A 25,411-nucleotide genomic window follows, 5' to 3' on the forward strand; every position below is an offset into this window, starting at 1 on the left:
CTGGATCTTTACTTAGGTAGGGGTTTAGGTCTGCTTTTTGAACTGGTGTTCCACCAATCACAGTTAGTGTTGCACTTAAATGTCATTCAGCTGGTATTATGAAATATTTCACATAGGATCAGTGCGTAGGTATTTAATGTTCATAGCTTTTAGTGATTCCTGCTTAATTTTAATCTTTAAATAATATCTGTTTGTATGAAACTCTGTTCTTAACAAATAGCATAAAAATTTCCTTGCTGTAGAAATCACTTATTTGATTGACTTTTCCTTTTCTGTTGTTGTCTTACGCTCTGGTCTACAGCAGCTACTATCAAGTCTGTTGTGGAGTTCCTTTTGTAACATGACACTGGGTTGCTGCAGTTCAGGACTGCTAGAGAGTTTGAAGATTTTTATGGCACCTTCTTGTTGATTTATATTCATTTTTCATCTTTCAGCTCTGTGAAAAAGTTACCACTGGAGTTACTACTGACAAAAGTACTGTCTTGGCAAGTGTAATTGCTGCTTGCAGAAGGCTTTTCTCTCAACCTCCCAAAGGTGATTATAACTTTGATCAGTGAAGTGAAGCAGACTGCATTCCTTGCTGGACGCTGCATTTGTGTGCCATATAGGTTTATTGTCTGGGAAAGTTCTTGTATTAACCAGCCATTAATCTTGAGCTGAAAGATTGATTCAGGGAATTTTAGGAGTTATTAAAGAATGACTACTGTTTGCTCAATTTCATGCTGTGCAGTGCAGTTTGCTGTTGAACTTAGTGAGTCTATCTCTGGTTTGAAGGAGAGCTTTACTTTAGGTCATTAAATACATTTGATATTTTCTTGTCAGGAGTAGCAGATTTATTTCTGGAAACTTGGTAGAGCTCTTCAACAAACAGACAAGAACAAACCCATTTTTGCAGTCTATATGTTGCTAGCTGCTTTGCTGTTCTGTGCGTTCAGCTTGTGACTACTGAAGTGTAATTGTAAACTAAAAACCAATTATGAGCTCTTGAACTCTTTCTTAATAGGATTTGAAAAATATTTTCCCGGTGGGAAGAAAGCTAGTGGAGCTAAAGGTACAGCTGGAGAAACAAAAGGTACAAAAATCAGCTTCATTTCATTTGTTTTTTGTGGAACGTATATTTGTTAGATTTTAGCATACCTTTGTATGGATTTCTTGTCTATTTTCCTGGTAGATGTTTCTCTACCAGATTTGCTTAAAAGTGCAAATATATCTATTTTTTTATTAAATGTTATTTTGCTTTCATATCATGTATATCTTCTGGAATATTGTTTTTTTTTCTGTTGGAATGCTGTCCTTAAATTCTTGTTTCACTGTTTCCTGTTAGTTGACATTAGTAATGCATTCAGAGATTCTCTGTGTGTATAGTTTCAGCTTTTCCTAGAGCAAGCTAAAGTACACATTTTGTTGTATAGAAAAAACCAGAATTTTAATTCTGGGTGAAGATCCAGAACCAGCTCGATAGCCAGGACCAACCATGCAGCCTGCTGCTTGAAAGAGGAGTTAGCAACAGCAGTGCTAGAAGGAGCCCTATCTTTACAAAGACAGGGGTGAATCTGTAAATTATTACTAATAACAGCTACTGTGTTGTATCAGAAATCTATATAACACATCTTCCAAAGAGAAGGAGAGGCAGCAAACTGGGAACTCTCTTATGAGAGCAGTAATAGGAGCAGCAGTTTGGCTTCCACTAGGCCTTGAATCTAGTGTCATGCCTGGATTTCCAACTACCAAGCTCTTGAAAGAACTAGCATTGGAAGGAGTGCGTGTTAGTGTTGTACTCCATCTTGCCCTCTTGAGTATGTTAACATATGACAGCATGCAGACACGTTGTGAACTGATGAGTAGATGCATTAAGATGAACTCCTCTGCTGTAGTTGGCTGTTACTGTGCTGTGCTTGTCTCTACAATATTAAAAGAGGATGACAGCCTGTGATATCGATTAAACCCTGGGCTTTAAGGGGACTATAGAGTGGCTGGAGGGGTAAACTGTGGGAGAACATGTTACTTAGACCTTATCACGGAAAACAAACTACAAAGCAAACTACAACAACCCACCTCACTCCCCAAAACCAATGCAGAACCTCACCAATCCTCCCAGTCCCGACAAAGCTCTTGAAATAATCTTGTGTGTCATGGATTAGTGCAGTAAAAGTAAGTTTCATGCAGTCTCCATAAGAGGCTCCTTTTTTATATCTGGGACACTTGTGAGTTCTTTGTACCCAAGTGTCATAAGTTAGACAAGTATCAGACCTCCCTTCTGGTCATAACTAGGAGATAGATGTCTCTCTATCAGTTAATGGACTATATATCTGTTTTTCTAATTCTCATTTTTACAGCATTGCAAACTAGTTAATTTTTTTTTTTCATAATAACTCTTCTTTAAGACTAATAAGAATAGCGCAAAATTGGTATAAGAAATTCTGTTTGGTTTGTTATGTTTTATTTTTCTTAGAAGCAAAGCAGGCTAGTGCCCGGCAGCCTAGTGGGACTAGTAGTGGAGGAGGCGGCAGTGGTGGAAAAAAAGGTGGCAAGAAAGAAGAAACTAACTGGTGGACCAGATTACAGAAGGTCTTGACTTTAAAATATCTTTTTGTGATACTCTCTTGTCCCTGGGAAATAACCTTGCATGATTTTTGCTTTTTAGGGTCATACTCTGATTGCCTAAATCTTCCTTAGCCTCCTGTGTTTAGTATTTCATAGTAACTGGCTCTAGGTGGCTCCCCACTCAGTGTTTTTCATAAATAAGTTTTGTGTATTCCTTCAGAGATATCTAACTCTGTTTCAGGAATGTTAATGGAGTTTTAAGCCATGTAAGTATGGTTGGTAGTAACCAGCATTCTTATAATGGAACCTTAGGCCTATAAAAGCTTTGTATTTTGTTTCAGAATGTCAATTTGTAAAACTTGCTGACCACACCACCTTGGTTAAATGTAGTTTACTTTTAGGCACTCTGGCCATAATGGGATACTTATGTAAGTTTCTTTATGAAATTTATATTTATTATCATTAGCTGTAACACAAAGATGCTTGGTGTGCATAATTATTTTTCCTCCTTCTTGGGTTTTTCTTGAATTTTCCCTTATTTTTGTTGGTCTGGCATGTAGTCCTGGAGGGCAGGGAAAATTGTTTTAGAATGGAGGAAGAAAGGTCGCATAACAGACAGCAAAACTTTTTTGAAGTGGTTCATAGATCAAAACTGTTCAATTACTATTTGTAAAACACTGAAAGATTTTCTACTAATGCTGTAATTTCTTGGTTATATCTGATGTTACTGAAGTGTGTTTGTACAACAAAATAGCGTTTTGTTTGGCATTCTCTGTGGTAACCTTGAGGGCAGGGGAAAGGGGCCAGAAATAGATACTAGAACCTTATGTACTTACTGTAGTACAGAGTCTAAAACTTTTTTTTTTTTCCCCCTCCATTTCCTAGGGTGACATTCCATGGGATGTCAGGGAGTTTCGGATGTACGTAGTAGGAAGTTCTTTTTTCTGGACAATGGTGGTATATTACTTCTTCTTCAGGGTCCCTGGGAGAGAAATCACCTGGAAAGACTTTGTCAATAACTACCTTTCTAAAGGAGTGGTAAGTTGTGAGGGGAATCAAAAAGAAAAAATTAGTGTGCTGAAGATGCATATTTCTGCCCCCCTACTTATATTTGTATTCATGTGTCTGTGGAGTGAGAATGAGCTCAAGGGTAACTTTTGAGGGAGAAACGGATTAGCTTTCATTGTAATCAACTCCTTGATCTGATGTTCTGGATGGCTATGTGCATATTTGTGTCTTTTCAAGAGAGGAGAGGGGATGAGCAGCTCAGGGCAGAACTCTGTTGTTGGATAGCTCATGTAGATGCTAGTTTGAAGGGGCAGTGTAACCTCAGTCTCTTGGGGTATGGTTTTATAGCACAGGTAAGCTGGCCTAATAGCTTGAGCAGACATGCCAGCTGCCTTCAGAAGAAACTTCCTCCTAACCTCAAGCACTGCCATGGGCCCACCCCCCTGAAATAAAACTTCATGCCTTAAATTAGTTCCTCAGGGAATCTGAGGAGCAGCAGTGTGAACTGAAAGGTGGGGACGGGGAATGGAAGAATCCCTTCAAGGACAGTGCACTGGCATAACTGTGTTGTAAAATAGCCTCCTTTCTTTGTTTTCTCCTATTTTATTTCTTCTTTCTTTCTTACCTAGAGCCACTACTGGAGCAATCAATTTTATCATCAGTGTCCTATCTCTCTGTAGAACTTGGCAGCTTTCCACACTTGGAGTAATAGGCTAGTGATGTCCTAAGTTCAGGAGACAGTGTTTTACGCAGGCCTTTTTCCTCTTCAGGAACCACTAGTTCTTGGCTCTGTTAAGTCTCTCTTTGCAGCTTTGCCTGCAGGTTGGGAAAACACTGACTTGTTTTCTCCTGTGGGTTTCAGACCCAGGATTTTGTGTTAACAGCATGCTTCCTACCCCTCCATTCCTTAGATAAAATGCCAAACAGGTTGTTTCTTACCTTTCTTTGTCTTACTGACCTGTGCGGAACTCCTCTGTATGCTGCTTTTCTTCTGCCTAGGCTGCATCTTGCAGTCCTATTCTTAACTGACAATTATGTGTACATCTTGTGGAAAAAACCTTACTGATATTTGTCATGAAGCAGTAAGACACTAGCTCAATAGAAAGATGAGTTTAGCTGTTACAGTGAACAAAGCCTGAAGCCTTGTTGCAGAAAACATTATGAAAGTGGATTGTTGCACAAAACCAAGTCTCTTGGGTCTTTGTAAGATGCAGTCTGGATATTCAGATAAGCTAAATATGTAGCTATCAAGTACTGTTGGTCACCATAATGGCAACAAGTTAACGGGGAGAAGACATGAGCAGTACTAGGTTAGGGCCAAAACAAAGATGTTCAGGTAGTTTTGCACGAGGTCAGGGTAGATGTAGGTGGCTTCTTAGCTCATGCTTTACTTCACTTCTATCAGAAATGGCCACATGAAGCGAGTTCAGGGAAACAGCCTTTCTAGCCTGTGTACAATTCAGGCTCAACTTGTAGAACCATTGCTGGTTTTAAATTCTTTAAAGCTGTTGAAACCACTTGTTTTATGGAAAGAGGAAGGAGGAAGGAAAAAATGAGAGAAATTTTAGTTGCCCTCTGAAGAGACCTTGTCAGATTCAAGAAAATAATCATTTGAGACTTCCATTAAGATTTTTTTTTTTTTTTTTTTTTTTGGTACTATTTGTCTGCAAGCCTGCAGCTTAATGCTTTCTCTTAGTTTACATGGTGTCTGTCACCTCAGCTATATTTTTATCAAAGTGATGTTATTGTGTTTGATGTGATAGCACAGGAAGCCTTTTATTTTAGGGAAAAGAATTGAAAGAGCAAAGTTATATTTTCTCTCATTCAGTTGGTTCATTTTGGAAGCTGCTACAAGAATTTGGAGTCATGTGATCTATTGCTTTTGGTGTTTAACCATTGAAATAGTTAAGTGTTGTTTAACTGCTTCACTGTATCTGTGATTTGAGCTGAGGTGTGCATTGTTGTTTTTTTCCATTAAAAGGCTCTGAGGTCATCCTTTCAATCTTAATTCTAATGTGCTGATTTTCCATGCTTAGCAATTACATACATGATTCCTCATGCTGTTCCTAATGGCAAACTGTAGATCGTGGAATCATCCTGATCTACAACATTAATTTTATTTTTCTTACTTGAAAACAGAACAGGTATATACATATTTGGTATATGTAGCTGTTAGCTGTGATGGACATGCAGTGACTGTACACTCACCGGTTTTCCTCTTTGCTTCTACAGGTGGACAGACTTGAAGTTGTGAACAAGCGCTTCGTTAGAGTGATCTTTGTTTCAGGAAAGTCTCCTCATGAATGGGTAAATGCTTTTAGTACATATACATGAGACATTAGAAACAAAAAAGCTTTTTCTTTTTTTTTCTTTTTTTTTTTCTTTTTTTTTTTTTTTAAGGTAAATTTGATGTAGAAAACTTGCTCTGGAGTATTAATAATCTCTTAATCTAAACCATGTTTTGTGCCTTGCTGTTACATTATCCTACGCTGTGTGTTTTTCACTTTACCAGTTGTTTTGTCACAGATATCTTAAAACTATGGCAGGTAGTGCCTTTCCAGTATCATCTTTTAATATGAATACTCAAACAGGAAAAGTGAGAACTGCTGAAGGTTCTGTATTTTTAACTGCTGTTTTCCATCTGCTCAGGAAAATCCCAGACTTTGGAATCTTTTCTGTTCCAGGTTGCTTTAGCCAGTTATTAGAGAAAACAAAGAGAAATGTTTAACTTTGTCTCCATCTGATACTATAGTCTTTAAAAGTAAGCTGAGAGCGCTCATTCTGGAGAAAATTACTTAGCTGAGGTTGTTACTTTACTAGTAGCATAGTGAGGAACAGACTGATGCAGGTGAAAGTTCCTCAAAGACTAATACTCATTGGTGGGGACCTATTTAAATAAAATTAAAACTTAGAAGAAACATTAAATAAGCTTTATCTGGTTACTTCTTCCTAGGTGGTAGAGTATGTTTTAACTGACTTTCTGAAACAAGGTCTGCACGTCCCTCTGGGATAAAGTGAAATTTGCAGCAGTTACTTCATCAGTGGGTTTCAGTGTGACTTATTTATACACCTACTCTTTAGCCCAAATACCACCAGTTGCCTTAGTTTCTCAATCAGTTACTACTTAAGACTACTCTTCCCCCCTCCCCCCCCCCCCCCCCCCCAATATTAGGATAAGTAGGGGTAAGTCAGGCAGGTCATGGTGCAAAAGGGGAGATTTCATGAGAGAAACAAATCTCAGCAGTTTGAAAGTGCTGTCTGGGGTTTGTTGTAAGTTCCTGCTGTCTTTTGCAAAGACAGCTAACTGGAAGCTAATACAGACTTCAAAAGTAGAGAATTGCCTTTCTTCATCTAAGTTCTATGGCTGCTGTGTTTGCTGGTTCAGTGCTCTGTATTATTCTGACTGCATAGCTCCCTTTTCAAGATCTGTTCACCTACGTTCCTTCCATTTGTTCCTGGAGAAAACACCAGGATTTCAGTTTGTTTAAAGTGCCCAAAACTATTGAGTGTATGATCTCTGTAGGGGCAACAATAGGTACAGTTTGGTTTTATTCAGGTTGGTAGGCCTTAGGTTTGTTATGTGCATCTTAAATCAGTTGCACACTTTATGAGGCAACTTAAACTTGACCTGAATCTGTTATGAGAATGCTTGTGTGTGTGTTAGAAGAAGTTGGCTTGTAGTGAAGCTGAAATAAGATAGGGCACTTTGTGGTGATCTCTGCTTTTTTTTATAGCAGTACGTCTGGTTTAATATTGGTAGTGTGGACACTTTTGAACGGAATCTTGAAGCTGTGCAGCAAGATCTGGGAATAGAAGTGGAGAACAGATTGCCTGTAGTCTACTCAACAGAAAGTGATGGGTAAGAAGTCGCTTTAAAAGGGTGTCTGATAAAAAAAATGGTTGTGTTTACAGTAGCAAAGTAGATTTGTAATACATGCGCTGGATACTTCACTAGGTGGCAGTGTTATTAGAAGAACAATCAGCTTGGGTTTATTTTTGAATGTTTACTGTAAGAGGAGCTGTTCAGTAATTTGTCTATGTAGAAATCCATATCCTCTTACCCTAAATAGAGCTTCCTATTACATAAGCGTTTGTTTACAATTAGTCTCTCCTCCATTTAAGCTCTCCCTCCGAGTGACTTGCACCAGAGCAGGAGTCAGCCAGGCACAGCTGTAGAGATCCAGAGGTGACACTTTGCAGACTTTTGAACAGCCAAAATATGTCATAGAACTGCAGTATATTGACTGAGGTATAACACAATTTCTGCCCTTAAATTCAGCAGAAGTCAAATCCTGCGGCAAGAAATTGGTAATGAAGTAAATCACACTGTTAGCTCTGCCCCAGAAATGCCACAGGAAACAGGAGAGCACAGCAGCTACATGATCAAAGTACTTCTGGTCCCTGCTGCATCAGAATCTACTGAATACCACAGGATAGAGAAAAATCCTTCTTTTCCTGTTCATACCAGAATTCTGGGATATCAGTAAAGCCTGGAAATCCTGTGCTCACTTATGGTAGTGCTTCTTTTCAACATTTTGGTTTTGCAGAGTGTTGACAGAACCTCTTGTGAGCTGTTCCTTGAAGGCCTTACCATAGAGAAATGTGTGGAGTGCTCAAATACTCTGATAATTAGGAGTGTGTTAATATTAGGATTTTTTTGGCTTGTGCAGAGCTGTGCTAGAAAGCTGGAGGACAGACAGTGAAGGATAATGGGCAATGAGTAATGGAAAAAACAAAAACAAAAACCCCTAACAAAAAAATCCTGTGGCCTTGGGGAAGGGAAATAGAAACATTGAAAGAAGAAGAAAACAAAAATTGAGACAGCTCTAAGGGAAGAAGAGTGAGTATGTATTTTGGAGAGAAATTTCTGCTTGAAGTTGTAGCATACACCAGTTATATTTATATGCTACTAATGGAACTTACTTTGAGAATTTAACCATTTCATACTAAGCCCTATGAATATACCTTTGAAGGACACAGAAAATGAGCTATTTTTCTTTACTAGGTGTTGTGGTTTAAGCCCAGTTTTCCTCTAAGACTCATCAGTGTTTCTTGATGTACTTGGTTTAAAAGCAAACAAAAAATCAAACAGGGTGGTGGGTTTTTTTTTTTCTTGTACTTATTTTGGTTATTTTGCAGAGTGAACAACCTGCAAATGTAAACATTACAAGTCAATAGAGTGTTAGTCCTGAATTTGTTTGCTTATGATGGAACCAACATCTTGTATGTTATATGCAGCAGTGGACTTTGGTAATATATGTGATTTTCTGCCTTGTTTGTTTTTTCTCCACAGGTCATTTCTCCTGAGTTTGCTGCCTACAATCCTGATTATTGGTTCTTTACTGTACACGTTAAGAAGAGGTCCTGCAGGCTTAGGTCGAACAGGGCGTGGAATGGGTGGACTTTTCAGTGTGGGTGAAACCACAGCGAAGGTCCTTAAGGATGAAATAGATGTGAAGTTCAAAGATGTAGCTGGCTGTGAGGAGGCCAAATTAGAGATCATGGAGTTTGTTAACTTTCTGAAAAATCCCAAACAATATGAGGATCTGGGAGCAAAAATTCCAAAGGTAAGGGAATGATGACTTAGAAGATAAAACCTTTATTCTTTTGTCAGTCTTAGTATTCTAAATTGTACAGGAATGTCTACATATGCAATGCTTTCCAGCTTCTTTCTTTGCACAGTTGAGATGGGGGGGACAGGGCATTAAGTGCCAACAGTATAACTGTGGTGCCAGAAGATTTGCCTTATGGAACACTCGCCTGTTCACATGGGTCAGAAATGATACACAGCTTGCACATGTACCTTCACTTGTGTCTATAATTGTGCTAGAATTGCCTTTTGGCTATGCTGTTGTTGGAGCCCACCTGATGACATACCTTCGGGTTTTTTAATGTGTCAGCCAAAGAAAACACTGTTCCTGTAAATCTAAAACAGCACGGCAATGATGTATGGTTTGTTTGGTTGGTTTTTTGGTTTTTCCTTTTGCTGTTTTAAATGAGAGAATAATTTTCAGTTTGTTTTCTTGCACAATTCTGATTGTGGTGGAAGAAGAGCCAGTGGACTGAACATAATATGTAAATTTTTGACATAAGATATTTCATGGCTTATATTACGTTTTCTTTGTGAGGCAACTATACATGTTTCTTTTACAGGGGGCAATTCTGACAGGTCCTCCAGGTACTGGGAAAACACTGCTAGCTAAAGCTACAGCTGGAGAAGCTAATGTACCATTTATCACAGTCAATGGCTCGGAGTTCTTAGAGATGTTTGTTGGTGTGGGTCCAGCTCGAGTAAGTCTTTGGCCTTCCTCTTGTTTCAGTATTGGTTGTTGAAAGGATGTTTTCAAATCTGGGAGGCAAACAGTTTGATTCCGGCTGAAGTTTTCGTCTATGCAGTTTACTTAAAAGTGATGCCAGATGCTTGTGTAAACACAAGAGTCATAGATGCACCTTTCATAAAAGGAACTAATGCAGTTCAGTAACTGCTTGCAGACCATCAGGACCTGAAGGGTTTACCTCTTCGCAGGAACATCAGAAAACAGAACTCTCCATGCTCTGCTCTGAAGTAAATTTACTAGCTGAGTCAGATATATGTAGCCCATGTGACTACTGCTATGGGAGTGTTTCCTTCTGTTCTAAATTATTCTTGTTTCTTTGAAGAACTGTATTTTCTTTGTAGTTTCAAACTCCTAGATATAAATAGGATGCACAAATGGGCTTCTAGTTGAAAGAGGATTCTGAGGGTCACGAACATTAGATTGATTTCTGGAGTGATTCACATAACCAAATATCCATCTAACATTTTTTTTGTGCTCTTTTGCCTTAACTCTCTTAAAATAGCTCATTAAAAACATACAATGTTATATATATGAGTTACTGATAATATTCTTACGAATGAGGTGGGTAACATGAAAAAAATACCTTTCCTCCTAATGTCCACAATCATACTCCATTTCCAGCAGCTCACACCTTCACCAAACTCCAAGCATCTTTCTTCAGCCTTAAAAAGTATACTGCCAGGTGACGTGCTTTTGGATGACTTAACGTTTGTCTGTCATAAATTCTGTGAACAGACTGAAGGAAGCATACTTGTGGATTTTACTCATGTTTAAAAACTAATTCTGCTAGCACAAAGTGGAAAATATTTAGGGTCTTGATTTGAATTTCAGAGGGAATGGCTTTTACCAGATACATAATGCACTTCTATGTCCTGTGAAAATTCACAGGAAAACTCACTTTGAGTTCTTTAAGGCTCTGAGAGACTGCAGTTTCCGTGTGTGTTAGACGTTACCAGATGAACTTTCTGAGAGTTTTGGTCCTTAGTTTGTCACAGCTGTGCATGCATGAGCCTCTTGCAAGTGTAGGTCTCTCTTGATGGTGATACAGTTTAAGCCCAGCCGGTAACTTGGAACCACACAGCTGCTCGCTCACTCCCCCGCTGCTGCTTCCCACTGCTCCCGGAGGGATGGGGAGGATAATCAAAAGAATGTAACTCCCATGGGTTGAGATAAGAAGCTGAACTCAGGACAGATGGTGTTTTGCTGGAGTTCTTGCAGTAGCATGGGTGGGAAAAGATAGGAGATGCCAGGTAATTTTGGGTCTTCTGAAAAAAGAATAAGGGAAAGGGGTTCAGGCACACATGCAGGTAGGCACAAAGCTTGGAACTGGGAAGAACGGGAGCTATTCAGAAAGTTAAATGCAGAAGCTAGTTGGGAGTGGAGGCTTCAGTGCAGATGCAAGGAGGGTCTGGAAATGTGTAAGGAAACGGGCAAAAGGAGCTGCCTGGACTGAAATAGTGACTGGAAGCCAGCAGGTATGGAGATAGTGATGGTGTATGTAAGAGGAGTGGGACTTGGGAAAAAGGGAGTATGCAGTGTAAAAGGGGCTTTACAGGGAAACAGTAAGAAAATGAACTGATCCATATCATAGAATACCAGGTTAGAAGGGACCTCTGGGATAATCTGGTCCAACCTTTCTTGGCAAAAGCACGGTCTAGACAAGGTGGCCCAGCACCCTGTCCAGCTGAATCATAAGTGTCCTCTGGGAAAGTATTAGATATCCTGAAATGATAAGAATACTCAAAATATGTTGTCATTAGCTGTCATTACATACCTGAAATGCCCCAAAGCAAAGTGACTTAACCTCTCTGCTGGTCTATGCAGATGATTATCAGCTTTTACTACCCAGTGAAATCTGTTGACATAATAGTCACTGCTTTGGCTATGAATAGAGGTTTCAACACAGTCCATAATTTCTAATGCCTGTAGAAAACATGAAAGACTGTTTTAGTTTCATTTCCAATGAATTTAGTAAACAAGACAGTGATGTTAAATTGATTATTTGTAAATTGGGATTTGCTAGAATTGAAACTGCTTACACAGCCTTGGTTCCTTGTGAAAAAATAGTGGTATAATTCTGGATCTCTGTCACTTTCCAGTCAAAAGATAGTTCATTTTGAGCATCTGACATTTCTTCCTTGTTTATCCTTTTCCTTCATGCTTTGTTCATTGTACTGTTCTTGAATTCTGTTAACAGATCAGAGTGACTTTCTGCAGTACAGCATACTGTCCAAAATGTGCAGCTCTTCACCCCCCCCTGTACACTGTTATCAGAGAAGCCTTCTCTAATTGCACCTCTAACATACAAAGCAGTAAAGCCCTGAACTACATGTAATTCTCACTCAGGTCAAAATTCTTCCATCACTTTTCATTTCCTGTTTGCTCCAGTTCAATCCATCAGGTATAGATCTGTTTACTTGCTGAACTGGTTTTAATGAGGTCCTTCTGATACATTTGCAAGCAGAGTAACATCATAGTGTTGCATCTTAAAGCCAATCACATTGTGCTGTGACTATGAGAACAGAATTCGATAGGTAACATCTTACTTGAAAATCTGAAAATCTAAAAAAAATTTGTCTGTTTGCTGTTGTTGTGGCCAGTTTTTCCAGACTTTTAATTTAATTTCCAAATAAATACTTGAAGGTGAATTCAGTTCTTCCACCCCATGTAATAGACAGGATGGCTAAGAGTCAATATTTATAACAGCATATTTTTAGAGTACAATGGTAGGTGCTTTTAAGTAAGCCTTAAGCTCGCTATAGGAGCTACATCACCCTGTTCTAACTGCAGAAAAGCTTAAAACATTTTGATTTCCTTGCTATGAAGCATGACTGTGGAAGCATGTCCCTTCACATTCCAGTTCTGCTGGTAATACTGTGTGCTTAAAAAAAGCTTAAAAGAGAAATCTTGCTTTAAATCCTTTTAAGTTTGGAGGCCTTTAGAGCTGAAGTTGAAGATGAATTTCAGTTATTCAGGAAAAGTGGTTATCTCTTAAGGCTGTTAAGTTGGTTAATGTTCTTAATTTATGGATTGAGACAGGATTTGTCAACCTGTGGGTCTCCACCTTGAGTGATTCTTGCTCAGCAGCAGCTACAGTGTAACTTACCATTACCTTGAGAGCTGGCGGGAGGCTTTGGGACCCTTATTAACACCCATACTCAATTATAGTGATACTGTTACTGATGTACCTCTTCCCCTCCTACCCACCACAACCCTGAACAGTTACAAGCCCATCTGATACATACTCTGTTCTCCTGTTAAGGTTAGAGACCTATTTGCCCTTGCTCGTAAAAATGCCCCGTGCATTCTCTTCATTGATGAAATAGATGCAGTAGGAAGGAAAAGAGGAAGGGGCAATTTTGGAGGACAAAGTGAACAAGAGAACACACTTAATCAACTGCTAGTAGAAATGGATGGTAAGTATTCAAAGTCTTATAATAACAAGGATAAGAGAAAGAACTAATAAGCTTATTTAGACCTGTTAGCCAGGATTTGGGTTCTAGCTTAAATCTAAATTGAGTGTGTTTCCTTGCTTCCTAAATGGTAATTCATTTTGCTGCAGCCCGATGTTTTGCTGAAATTTGTTAGAAAAAAGAACCATAACTCTGCATCTGCTAACTCTGTCATAGTTGAATAGGCCAAAAAAATTCTTTGCATGAGACCAGTCTGTCTGTAAAAATTACAACTAGCCATGCTGGTTCTGCAGCTTCCTGAGCAGTTAATCTAGTACTGCATTTTGAAGATACAGCAGGATTTGATAGAGTACCTCACAAAGCAGAGCCCAAGGCCATTTGTTGCTTGTTATGAAAAGCAGGACAGTGCTGTAATAGATGGAAGTATTTTCAGCTTTAAGATCATTTGATTAAACTGCCAGTTCTTACGTGGCCCTGTAAACCAGACAGTCTTTCTATTTTTTTAATGGAAATCATATTTACACAGATTTTCTCTTTATTACATTTCTTCAACAGGATTTAATACAACCACAAATGTAGTAATTTTGGCAGGTACTAACAGGCCAGATATTTTAGACCCTGCTCTGATGAGACCAGGACGCTTTGACAGGCAGATTTACATCGGTAAGTTTTATCTGCGTTGCTGTATGCTTCTGCATTTGTAGAATACCACTGCAGCTATTTACATATGTAACTTCCTTGCACATGTTGAATTAGAATATATATGTGTAAATTAAAAGCATACTTCTTTCATCTTAAAGGTCCCCCAGATATAAAAGGAAGAGCATCTATTTTCAAAGTTCATCTTAGACCTCTGAAGTTAGACACAGTCTTAAATAAAGATAATCTAGCAAGAAAGCTCGCATCACTAACACCTGGCTTTTCTGGTAAGTCACTCCTAATGTCACTGTTCTTCTCCACTTGTTATGTAAGCTGACGATATTTGATTTCCCTACTACTGATCTTCCAGATGGTGCTGTGTTTTATTGTATATACTGGTACAGCATGAAATTCTCTGTCTGTTTGAGCAAGCAGGAGGTTTCTGAGTGTCTTAAGTTGCCTGCCTCAATCAGGGTGACATACCAAATGGCAGTTTCTTCTGTCTTCAGCAAAAGCAATCCAGAGAGTTCTCACTGCTACCACTCGTGCATGTATTCTTCCTTTTAATATGTCACATTCTTTGAACACTACTAGAGAAAAGGTGGGGTTTGTGTGCATATTCTGTAGGGGGGGATTTCTGTTTCTGGATATAAAAACTCTTCTCCCTGGTAGGATACATCGAACAAGTACTTCACTGTAGCTTTCTACCCAAAAGAATAATCCTAAAGCCTGTAATCATGGTATATATATTTAAATATCTCTTAAAGAGTTATATTGTGTGTAGCGTATTATTTCAGAGTGCATTACCTGTAATTTTCAAGCTCTGTGAGAATGTGGAGAAAATTAATTCTAGAACAGGTTACCTTTATGCTGGACTGAGAGAAAAATGTTGAAAATTACCTGTAATTCATATCTTTGCTTTCAGGTGCTGATATTGCTAATGTTTGTAATGAAGCTGCTTTAATTGCTGCAAGGCACCTCTCAGATGCTATAAACCAAAAGCATTTTGAGCAGGCAATTGAAAGAGTTATTGGAGGTAGGTGAATCACATCAGTAGTTTCTCAAAATTGTAGTATGTCAGGAGACTTCCTTTTTTATATACATACAGAAATCCATGCTTTGAATCTTTCTCCTGTTTATGGTTGTATTGTTTTGTCTCTCCTAAACACACCTGAGATTTAGAAAAGAAGTATCCTGTCTATATTACTGACTTCTGTAATGGGAAGGAGTACAGAGAGAAATTTCATCAGGATGCTTTTCTAATCTCTTCAAAACGGCCAGAGGAATAGCTGTTGGAATTTAGTAGTGCTTTTAACTGCTGTTAGCCTGAAATAGTTAAGAAAACTCTTTAATTTTTAAAGAAAAATATTTAAAGTTTGAATATGCTTAAAAGCTTATAGTTTGAATCTTGAAAATCTAATGAAGGACAAAGTTACAGTAGAACTGGAAGCGAAATTTCTACAGTTTACAAGTTCTGGGGTTTTTGAACTTTTTCAGTAGATTGTATATATGGCATCTATGTGTTGCTTACGATCTCTCTAAATGAGGCAAGGGATTTCCGTGGAGAAAGGTGTGTCTGAAACTATTAATCACATTTATTTTCTAAAGGTTTGGAAAAGAAAACTCAAGTACTGCAACCAGAGGAGAAAAAGACAGTAGCCTATCATGAGGCGGGGCATGCAGTTGCAGGGTGGTTTCTGGAACATGCTGACCCACTCTTGAAGGTAAAGGAAATTAATTAGAACTAGTAATGTAACAGTAGCACGGACAACATCTTTTCTTTAATGTTGAGAGAGTATTAAATATGTCATCTTGCAAAAGACAGTGTGTGTAGATTTTGCAGTATTTCTTTGGGTTAATTTTTGTAGCTTTCTTAACTGTTTTCTGACTTGACTGCTACAGGGCTTGTAGTATAAATGTCCTTGGAAAATAAAAGGGACCTGATCTTCCCATGAATCTGCCTGCTTTGATAGCTGCTTTTTCTCTGAGGCTTTTAGTACAGATCAGTAGTTTAATCTTGCCAGGTTTTGCAGGTAGACACATCTTTGGGAATATAACTATAAAATTTAACATCTAGAGGCTGATTTTTGGTTTTAATTTGCTTTTTGGATGCACAGTTTGACAAGTTGAAGGTAAAGGAAAAAGCACTCCAATCTCCCAAACTAGCATCCATGTTCATAGTTTAGCTTGGCTCTGTTCTTAATCTCGTCCAACTTTCAAGCTTAAAATTAATCTTGTACAATTTCCTGCTGGAAGGAAGGGCATTAGTAAATGTGGAAACTCCTTCAGTGAGGGAGAAATGCTATGTCTGTTACAGAATGCTTAAAAGCCCGATACATAATTCTAAAAGAATTGTGGATTTTTCATTTAAAGATTTTAAAAATACCATACAGTCTTTGGAAAAGATATGACAGTGGTCTTACCTTTCTTTTCCAGATATTCTAGTAGTTGTTATCCCAGTTTAGAGCTAGCCAGGGCTTTTAAGGATAAATCACAATGAGGGCAAAACTGTAAATGGAAATAATGTCAGAATTAAACCTCAAGGGTGAGTATGGTGTAGGTTGTGATATAAAAAATTACGTCAAACCAAAGAATGCTTTATGGGGTTTAACACTATTTAGTCCTAGCATTCTGTAATTTCACTTGTAGGTATCTATTATCCCACGTGGTAAAGGACTGGGTTATGCTCAGTATTTACCCAAAGAACAGTATCTTTATACCAAAGAGCAGCTACTTGACAGAATGTGCATGACTCTCGGAGGACGGGTGTCTGAGCAAATCTTCTTTGGAAGAATTACAACTGGTGCCCAAGACGACTTGAAGAAGGTGACCCAGAGTGCATATGCTCAGGTATGTGCTTCAGTGAGACATTTTTCCTTAGAGTTTTCTTTACCTGCTATCTCACACTAATATTTTTAAGTTATGCAATTTGATCAGGTATGTCCCTCAAAATATTATATGAATAAACATTATGCTCCTGTTGTATAGAGATGCTGATGAGTATTTTATTACAGTCTTATAACAAGAGTCCATGAATTAGACTTTGATTACGGTCCTACATCTGCCCATGGGAACATATATGCCACAGTTGGATTCAAATACATGTGGAAATTGTGTAATATTAAAATGAATTTGGTGTACAGATTGGATCATCTGATCCTACTTTTACAATTGCTCAACTTGGATTCGCATGTGTAACTAAATCCAGAGAACCTTGTATTTAAGCACTGCTGTCAAATAAGGCTGCTGAAATGAAGACATCTGTTTGTGTCACGTTAACTAGGATAGATGAGTAATTTGAAATCTTATTAGTGTAATGACTCACCTGAGTGTAGCTGTGTGCCACACACAATTGTGTTACTCCATTTCCTGCATCAGCACAAAAGATGTCATCTTAGAAGACACAAGGTGAGCAAAGAGATATTTTAGAATACATGTCTGTTCCCCAGCACAACACCCCCACCCCCAAACTATACTTGTTTTCTGGTCTCTGGTGTGCTTCTTGTTGCCCTAGTTCAGGAAGTAAATATGTAATGAAATCCTGTTAATTTTGTGGCATTTCAGTGACTTTTTTGTTTGATTTTAAATTTTAAAATGTTTAGGTATAGACTTCTGCTCATGTTAACCAGACCTATTGTCTCCAGAGAGAATGAGGGGCTGAAAGTATTAAACTTTTCTTCAGGAAGCGGGTTAAGATGCTTGGCTCTAATGCTGAGATCTCTTTGAATTCTGAATATCCTTCATCATACCTGTATTGATATTTCAAGACCAAGCAGAGAAGTGCCATTTCAGTAACCATCAAATTGATAGCAGCCACAGAGTGAATACTAAGTAGCAGTTTGAACTTATTTCTGCCTCTGCTAGAGTAAAATGCAACTTAAAAACATCTATATTTGGCAATCAGAGGAGTCTATATTCAGTAATGAGTCAAGCAAGATAAGAATCACTTTCACAGTTGTAGGGGAGTGTCTTGGAATAAAGTATGGCATATGATTTTTGCATACGATAGGACAAAATTTTGAAGATCTGCTACTTTAATACTTAACTTATGGGTGAGTGGAATACTCTTGGAAGCATTTTGAATTGGAAAAACACTTATTTCTGGTACAGGAAAAGAGTTTTACTGCTTAATGAAGTCTGAGGTGGTTTTCTGTAATCTTAGTATTTAAACAGTAAAGTACTATATACATCACAAGTAACCACCTTTAAATGGTGGTATTTATGTCCTTAAGTTGAATCATTAAAAATAAGTGGTCAACTGAGGTACTTTTAGCTTAGGTAGACTTGAGGTTTCAGGAGGGGGTTGGCTTTAGAGTTAAAAAATTGGATCATAGCAAAATGACTTCTTCCTTTCAGTTCTATTTACCATATTTTACATCAACATACCCTAAAATCGTGTTCTCTCTGTCATTTGATGTTTTTCTTTTTTTTTCTTCAGATTGTTCAGTTTGGCATGAATGAAAAAGTAGGTCAGATTTCCTTTGACCTCCCTCGCCAAGGAGACATGGTATTAGAGAAACCTTACAGTGAGGCAACTGCCAGATTGATAGATGAAGAAGTGCGGTCACTAATTAACATTGCTTATGAGAGAACACTGAATCTTCTGACTGAGAAGAAAGCCGAAGTGGAGAAGGTGAGCATTGCAGTATTTTTAGCTGCCAAGTTCCAGCTGTTAAGCCAGAAACTGAATTGAATAGATTAAAAATAGCGACCATGTAAAACCTAATCAGTGTAATCTTGAGAAGTCACAAGACTTAAATAACTAAATATAAATCTTCTTTCATGTTGTAACACCTCTGAGGTTCTCATGAATGGGATTTAACATCACTCCCCTTGTATGGCAAATATTCATTTGGAAAGCTGGAGGGAAGAATCTGTCTACCAAAGTAGGTTTTAGTAGACATACTAGTCTAGTATGAAATTTAAAAACCCCAAACACAAAATACCAGGATTCAATTCATTAGGCTAAAATAAGCTCTCTAAGAAGGGAAGTACATATAACTTCCTTTTTCTGAGTTCCTTTTGAACATTAAATGGAAAGCATCTTTCTACCGTCTTACTTCCCTGCCCCCCTGGCTGCTTGTGATCTGGCTCACTGCAGCTGAGATTGCCCTTGTGCATATTCTTCTTCTCCACGCCAGAAAGCCTGATACAGCAAAAGGATAATTTTCCAGGATAGGCATCTGATAGGCTTACAGACAAGAAGCCAAGTTTGGATTCTGTAAATAGTAGTGTAGTACATCAGCATCCCCAAAAAGATCCCTGACTGTGGTTTGTACTGAACAAGGCACTTTCTTATGCAAAAAGGTTACAAACTACACTTGTACCATATTGTACACACTGGTCTCTTATGGTGCTCTTTAGCTTGTAATGGAACAGCAGCTCTGTTGAACCATCTGGTTTGATAGGAAGGGAATGCTTGTTTTCATCTATAGCTTAATGTCTTGCATCAGGAGCCTCTTGGCAGCAGCAAAAGGCCACTGCTCTGAAACAACAGTAACAGCAACTATGGCCCATAGGAAGGGCACTTCGTTGAATCTTGAAAGTAGGATTAAAAAAAAAAAGGTATTTTTGCTACCTAAATGCTCACAAGGGACAAAAACCAATTCATGTATTAAGTGAACTCTGAGCAACCCGTGGTTTTCTGTCAAAATTAATCCGTGCTGAATGTGGTCCCAAACTGTCTTAAACTCTTCCAAAGACAAGTATCTCACATGTGTGACGCAACTTATTGCTGCTCCAGGTTGCCCTACGACTACTGGAGAAGGAAGTACTGGATAAAAGTGATATGCTAGACTTGCTTGGGCCAAGACCATTTGCCGAAAAATCTACTTATGAAGAATTTGTTGAAGGCACAGGAAGTTTGGATGAGGATACATCACTACCAGAAGGCCTTAAAGACTGGAACAAAGAGCGTGAGAAAGAGAAAGAAGAGACAGCAGATGAACAGGTTGCTAGGCAGATCAAAGGAGGGATGCCATTTTAACTGCAAAGTGTGTGGTGATGTTGACTTGCACTCTGGAACAGAAACAAACTCACCTAGTCTGTACTTCAAAAAAAAAAAAAGTATTTATTCAAGCAGACTGTATTAGGGATGGGTGGAAGAGTGATCTCTTGTCATGAGATAAGGATATTTTGCTGCCAATTTCCATATGTGATATCATCAGTTCACTGGTAAAACATGATCATCTTTCATTTGTCAGCTGAAGAACAATATGTTGGATTTGAGCTGCAGTGGAATGCCGGAACCGAGCCTCTCCAACTTTGAAACAGTTCAGATTCGTGCACTGTGGCACTGGTCTCTCCTGTTTTAAAATGTATGTACGCTTACAAAAATTAATTTTTTCTTTGATTATTCATCTAAAGTATACCTGTACGTGACCTGTTTCCAAAACAAAGAATCATACAAAATGCATTGTTGAATGCTTAGCCAAAAGTCTGGTCTTAAAAAGTACAAGCTTTGCAAAACTGTCAGCATTTTTATCTGACCATTGTCCCCTCCCACCTTTCACTTTGATTTTTAGAGAGAGTTTGTCTACAGAGAACTGCCATGTAAGTTGACAGTGAAACTGGAAGCCCACTTAAATACCTTAAAATGTACTCATGGTTCAGTGTCTCTAATTGAAGGCTGAAGCTCACTTGGCTCCTGCAGTTTTATTAGTCAGTTTTTTACAGAGTTCTGTAAGATATTGAACATATGAATGTGTTGTGTAAATACAGTTTGAGTCAATAAAATCAGTACTTTTCTGAACAAAGCTTTTCTTTTTTTTGATGGTTTCTTGGTATAGAATTCAGACCAATATAAAACTTCCTTTTAAGCATAAGATTTTGTTACATCAGGGTAGCAAGGTTGTGCCTACAAATACCAAAACCAGCAGCTGAATCCAAAAGTTCTAAATCAGATCAGAGGGTGATCAGGCATTGGAACAGGCTGCCTGGGAAAGTGGTAGGATCACCATCCCTGGGAGCGTTCACAAACTGTGCAGCTGAGGCCCTCAGTGATAGGCTGTAGTGGTGGACTTGGCAGTCCTGGTGTACTGGTTGGACTCGATGACTGTAAGATCTTTTCCAGCTTTGCTGGTTCTATAATTTTATGATCAGACTGTCATACTGGTTTGCTTAACCTAAAGTTACTGGGTTTTTATCCTCTGCTTAGTTGAATACGGTTTGTTTTGGTATAATAACCTGCTTCTGGTTCTCTTCTCTGTGCTAAGGATTTATTAGTTGCAAAATTCAGCTGTTCAGAAATTGACTGGTTGTCTCACTATGCCAGAAGAGGAGAGGGAAGCACAATTGGAGCAGGGTAGGGTGGCAAAGTGGAGAAGGAAAATAATCTAAGGACAAATCCTTTAAGGCTTGTGACTGAGAGGGCAGGTTAAGGGAAGAACTGATAATTGATTCCATCAGTGTGTTGCAAGATACTGGGAAGCAGTAGGATGACAAAGGAAGATCCCTCTGAAAGGTCAGACACAAGCTCTTTGCTCGAGTTATTTGATATAAGTTATTTATGGATATTATTCTTTTAGGACTTTTTTCTTCATACTGAAGCTGTTGCCATGTCTGTTGCTTGGCTTTGCAGTGAAGAGAAACAAGGGAAAAGGCAAATACAGCAATCTAGGGCATATTTACTGGGTGTTTTCAGTTATTAACGCTTCTGTGTATCCATACTGGAGTTGTAGAATGAATTATGAAGAGAAAGGCATCCCGAATAAAACTGCACTTCAGTTCCTTTGTTACTGGAGTACGTTTTACAATGACTTATTGCAATAGTAAACTTGTTTTATGAAACTTAAATCGTGTGCACATGGTAAAGTAGCAGCTGATTTCTGTGCATATGCTCTAGTGCTGATCCTTGCATGTATTCTGTATTAATGCCTTGTTTGTTCTATCCCCTGTTTAGCTGAAAAATTTTTGTTTGGAGTAGGCAATTTGTAGCCAGTGCAGGGGATTACATGTGCTTATGTTGTAAAAGTCACAATTCTGTATTTCCTCATTCCTTACTTAAACAAGCAAAAAACCAAGCAAACAAACAAAAACACACACACAAAAAAAACCTACTTAAGAAACACAACTCATTACCGCGCCTTCCAAACACTATCCAAACCCTAATGTAACTTCACAGTGGCACTACTGGACTGTAAAAGAATCATCTCCTCTCCAAGCAACATTCTTCTTTTACTCCCCTGTTGTGCTGTCTGCTTTTACACTCCATTCTTGTTCAGTTACAGCATGCAATTAGTAAGTGTATGACCATATAAACCCCTTTGCCTCTCTTTTAGAACATTAATTTGTTTCATGTAGTTTTCCCTCGGTAAGTCTTGTATTTTGTGCCAAGAAGTGGCAGAATTTGACTGTGTTGAGATTTTGGAATTAAAACAAAGACATGGAAAAGCTGTTTACCCAAGGGGCTGTTTTCAAGAGGACTGTAGCCTCCACCTACTCACAACTTTAAGACTTCAGGTGGTTTAGCATAAATCAAGAAAATCAAGTTTAGTCTGTGGCCACCAGTAAGGCCAGAGTAATTTCTACTGCAAACACTGAGCAGTGCTGCTTCAGCTAGCAGGGGCGTGCACAGCATCAAGGGAGCCACCGCATTCACTGCTCCTCCTGATGCTGGCAGAAGGAAGAGGCCTAGACCTTCTTTTCCAGCCTGACCTCATTCCCAGGACCACCTTTTCCTAAGGAGACACAAATGCAAGAGTAGGAACAGAGATGCAGAAAAATCGAGCGCTTAAGGCGGCCTGGTTAAGGTAGCACATGTGGGGACTAGCATGTCTGTAAACTGCTGGCTTCGACCAGAGTGGCTTTGCAAAAGAGCTGGCCCACCAGGTTAGATTCCAGTTTCTGTCTCAATACCTCCTTCCCACGGCATGCCTCGCCTGCTCCCTGTTTTCATGTGGTTTCAGTTGGGTAGGCTGCCGTTTTTTTCCCCTCATCCTGATGCTGGTAGAGGTTCTTGTGCCTTGGCGGTACCAGAGCTGCAGCTCTAGGCCTCAGGTGTTGCTTGTCCCAGCATAGGTCTGGCTTGTCCCAGCAGCCTGCCTCTAGGGATTTCTTTGTGGCCAGGTGCAAAGCAGTAAAAAGGGGAGGATTGAAGGTGGGCTAGGCAGACACCAAAGTGCAAAAGACTAGGTTGAAAACTAGGAGGGAAATAAAAAACATACAGGTGAGCAATGTGAAAAGATGAGGAACAAAGCTGGATGGGACTTGGCAGGTAGCTTTCAAAATAAAAGAGAAGTTTCACAGGAAAAAGCAGGACCTTATTTGAAAGGAAGTGCAGCGGAAGGAATTGTGCACCAAACCTGTTACTAAACAGTTCTCAGTTTTATGTCAGGAAAGGAAGGTGATTAGAGTTGGTTGACTGAAATGGAACAGGAACCATTTGTGCTTCCCGTGACGTTCATACTGCTTATGTGCAGGCTGCTCCTCTGGCCATGTTCCTACTGCAGGTTGCTGAGTTCATTTTGGTGGGTTGGGTTTATTTCCCCTAAAATCAGATGGAAGGTCTCCTTTAATTTCTGAAGAGAGCGTTAATTTGCTTTCCCCATCTCCACACATTCTAGAAATTCACATTAAACAGCTGCAAGTAAGCACATGTGGAAGTATGGCTAGGAGTCAAAGCAGGATCAGAGGACATTGTCAGGTCTGGATTCCATGGGCTCAGTCTATACGCTGGAGTTTGAGTCAGTGTATGAAGAGTAACAGAGAACAGGCTGTTTCACCAAGTCAGTCAATTATTTAGGAACTCCAAGATTCCTGGCTTTTTTAAGGTATTAACTTCTTTACGACAGCAATATCAGAATTTATGGCTGGGACCTAGCTACAAGTTACGTATTACAACAAAATGTAATTCCACAAGCTGTGAGATAGTTGGTGCTACTTCATTCAGAAGCAGTGCTAGTGCTTTAACTGGAAAGCTTGTGCCGCAGCTGTATGGCGGCAGGCTCTCAGCCTGCAAACACCTTCTCCTCCCTCTAGAAGCTAATAGTCTGCCGTTTACAAAGCTCCAACAAAACTTCCAAGTTTAATGGCTTTATTTACCATGCATTTTGCTTTGTATTGCACTAAATGTTAATTTCTGTTTAATGCATGTTGTATTTTAACTTAATCTCATGCCATGATACATAGCCACACCACCTCGCAACATTTATGCAATGTGTATTTAAAGGTGCACTGTCGGTAGCTGTGAATTCTTCAGGCATCACCAGCCACTGCCAAGACTGTGGCCCCTGTACAGTTGCTGACCCCACCATCAGTCAGGCCTGGCCCGGCCCGGCCCAGCTCTGTCTCCACACCTGTGCCAAAGCAAGTTTGGTTACTACTTTCCAATGACTCTGTTTCAACCCTTGAAGTCACTTCATATGAAAAAACCCTTGCACTTGATTAAAACTAGTTTTTTTCCATTTCTGTGTAGAATAAAATTAGGCAGGCAGCTTCAGCTTTTGTGATTAACAGTTCCCTGCTTCACAGAGTTTATAAAATACTGCGTCATTCCCTGAATCCCAAGCTACCAGAACACAGTATCATCTTATTAGGAACAGCGGATCTGTGGCAATCATGCTATGTTTGTAAAGTGCCTTTTTAAGTATTGAGCAACACTTTTGCTTAGAAAGTGCTTCTGAAGGTGACAAAAAAGGGTGAAGAATTCCCGAAACATTTAAAGTTTGAATTTCCAGAGGGTTTCTCCTCTGTTTGCTTGTTTTGTTGCCTAGAAACTGACCTAATTAAGAGACTCCATGTAGACAGAGTGTTCTCTGGTAGAGACTGTAACGGCAAAGGGCTGTTTAATTGATACAAGCAGAAACATAAAGCATGTATGGAGTGAATGTCCAGCAGTCACTCCCTCAAGGTGGTGAGTCAGCTGTGAAAGAGGCCTTTCTGTTTCAGTTTTAGTGTAAGCAGGTAAACTGTTGTTCATCTTCCATTTTGTCAGCTGTGAATATTGAGGATAATTTTATTTGTACTTTAACCTTAATCTGTCCAGTGATTTTAATCTATCTGGGTAACAAGGCATCCACAGCATCTATAGGTATGGTGAACTTACAACCCTAGGTAGTGAGATCCATGTTCTGTGAAGTATCTGAATTTCAGCTGGGTGGAAAGAAGATATGAATAAGCACCAGTAACTGGTAAAAGCCAGAAAGACAGGGGACCAACAAGGCATTGGGGAGCTGCTTCAAACTCCAAGGGTCCTTAAAGCACACATCACAAATGGATAGATTTCATATACATAATCTGTGATTATTCAGCAGCAAGTGATGAAGTCTCACAGCACAAATGCAGCCTCTGGCCTGCAGCTCACTGGATATTGATACAGCATTGACTGCCCAAACCACGTTTGCTTGAGAGGATACTAATCTTTTTTATTTTGTTTTTAGAGGACTGGAATCAATTATCACTGTTAATAGACACTGTACAGAATAGCCAAAAGCTTTTTCTTCCCTTTATTATGAATACATTTTGTTCCTG

The 25,411-nt window shown here is 39.0% G+C and overlaps 1 protein-coding gene across 1 annotated transcript; it reads left to right on the plus strand.

The window, feature by feature from the left end:
* Nucleotides 1-434: 434 nt before the first annotated feature.
* AFG3L2 (AFG3-like AAA ATPase 2) lies at nt 435-20,272 on the plus strand (the record flags this gene model as incomplete). The annotated part of the gene is made up of 16 exons (XM_010018721.1): nt 435-534; nt 1,004-1,072; nt 2,453-2,568; nt 3,430-3,582; nt 5,785-5,859; nt 7,287-7,411; nt 8,846-9,119; nt 9,706-9,843; nt 13,153-13,306; nt 13,859-13,966; nt 14,104-14,229; nt 14,868-14,978; nt 15,551-15,666; nt 16,592-16,792; nt 18,381-18,575; nt 19,686-20,272. Coding segments are annotated over 16 exons (2,304 nt in total), but the record flags the coding sequence as incomplete, so codon positions are not given.
* Between the last annotated feature and the right edge of the window lie 5,139 nt (nt 20,273-25,411).

The sequence above is a fragment of the Nestor notabilis genome, unplaced genomic scaffold, assembly GCF_000696875.1.
Source record: "Nestor notabilis isolate BGI_N333 unplaced genomic scaffold, ASM69687v1 scaffold20297, whole genome shotgun sequence".
NCBI lineage: Eukaryota > Metazoa > Chordata > Aves > Psittaciformes > Psittacidae > Nestor > Nestor notabilis.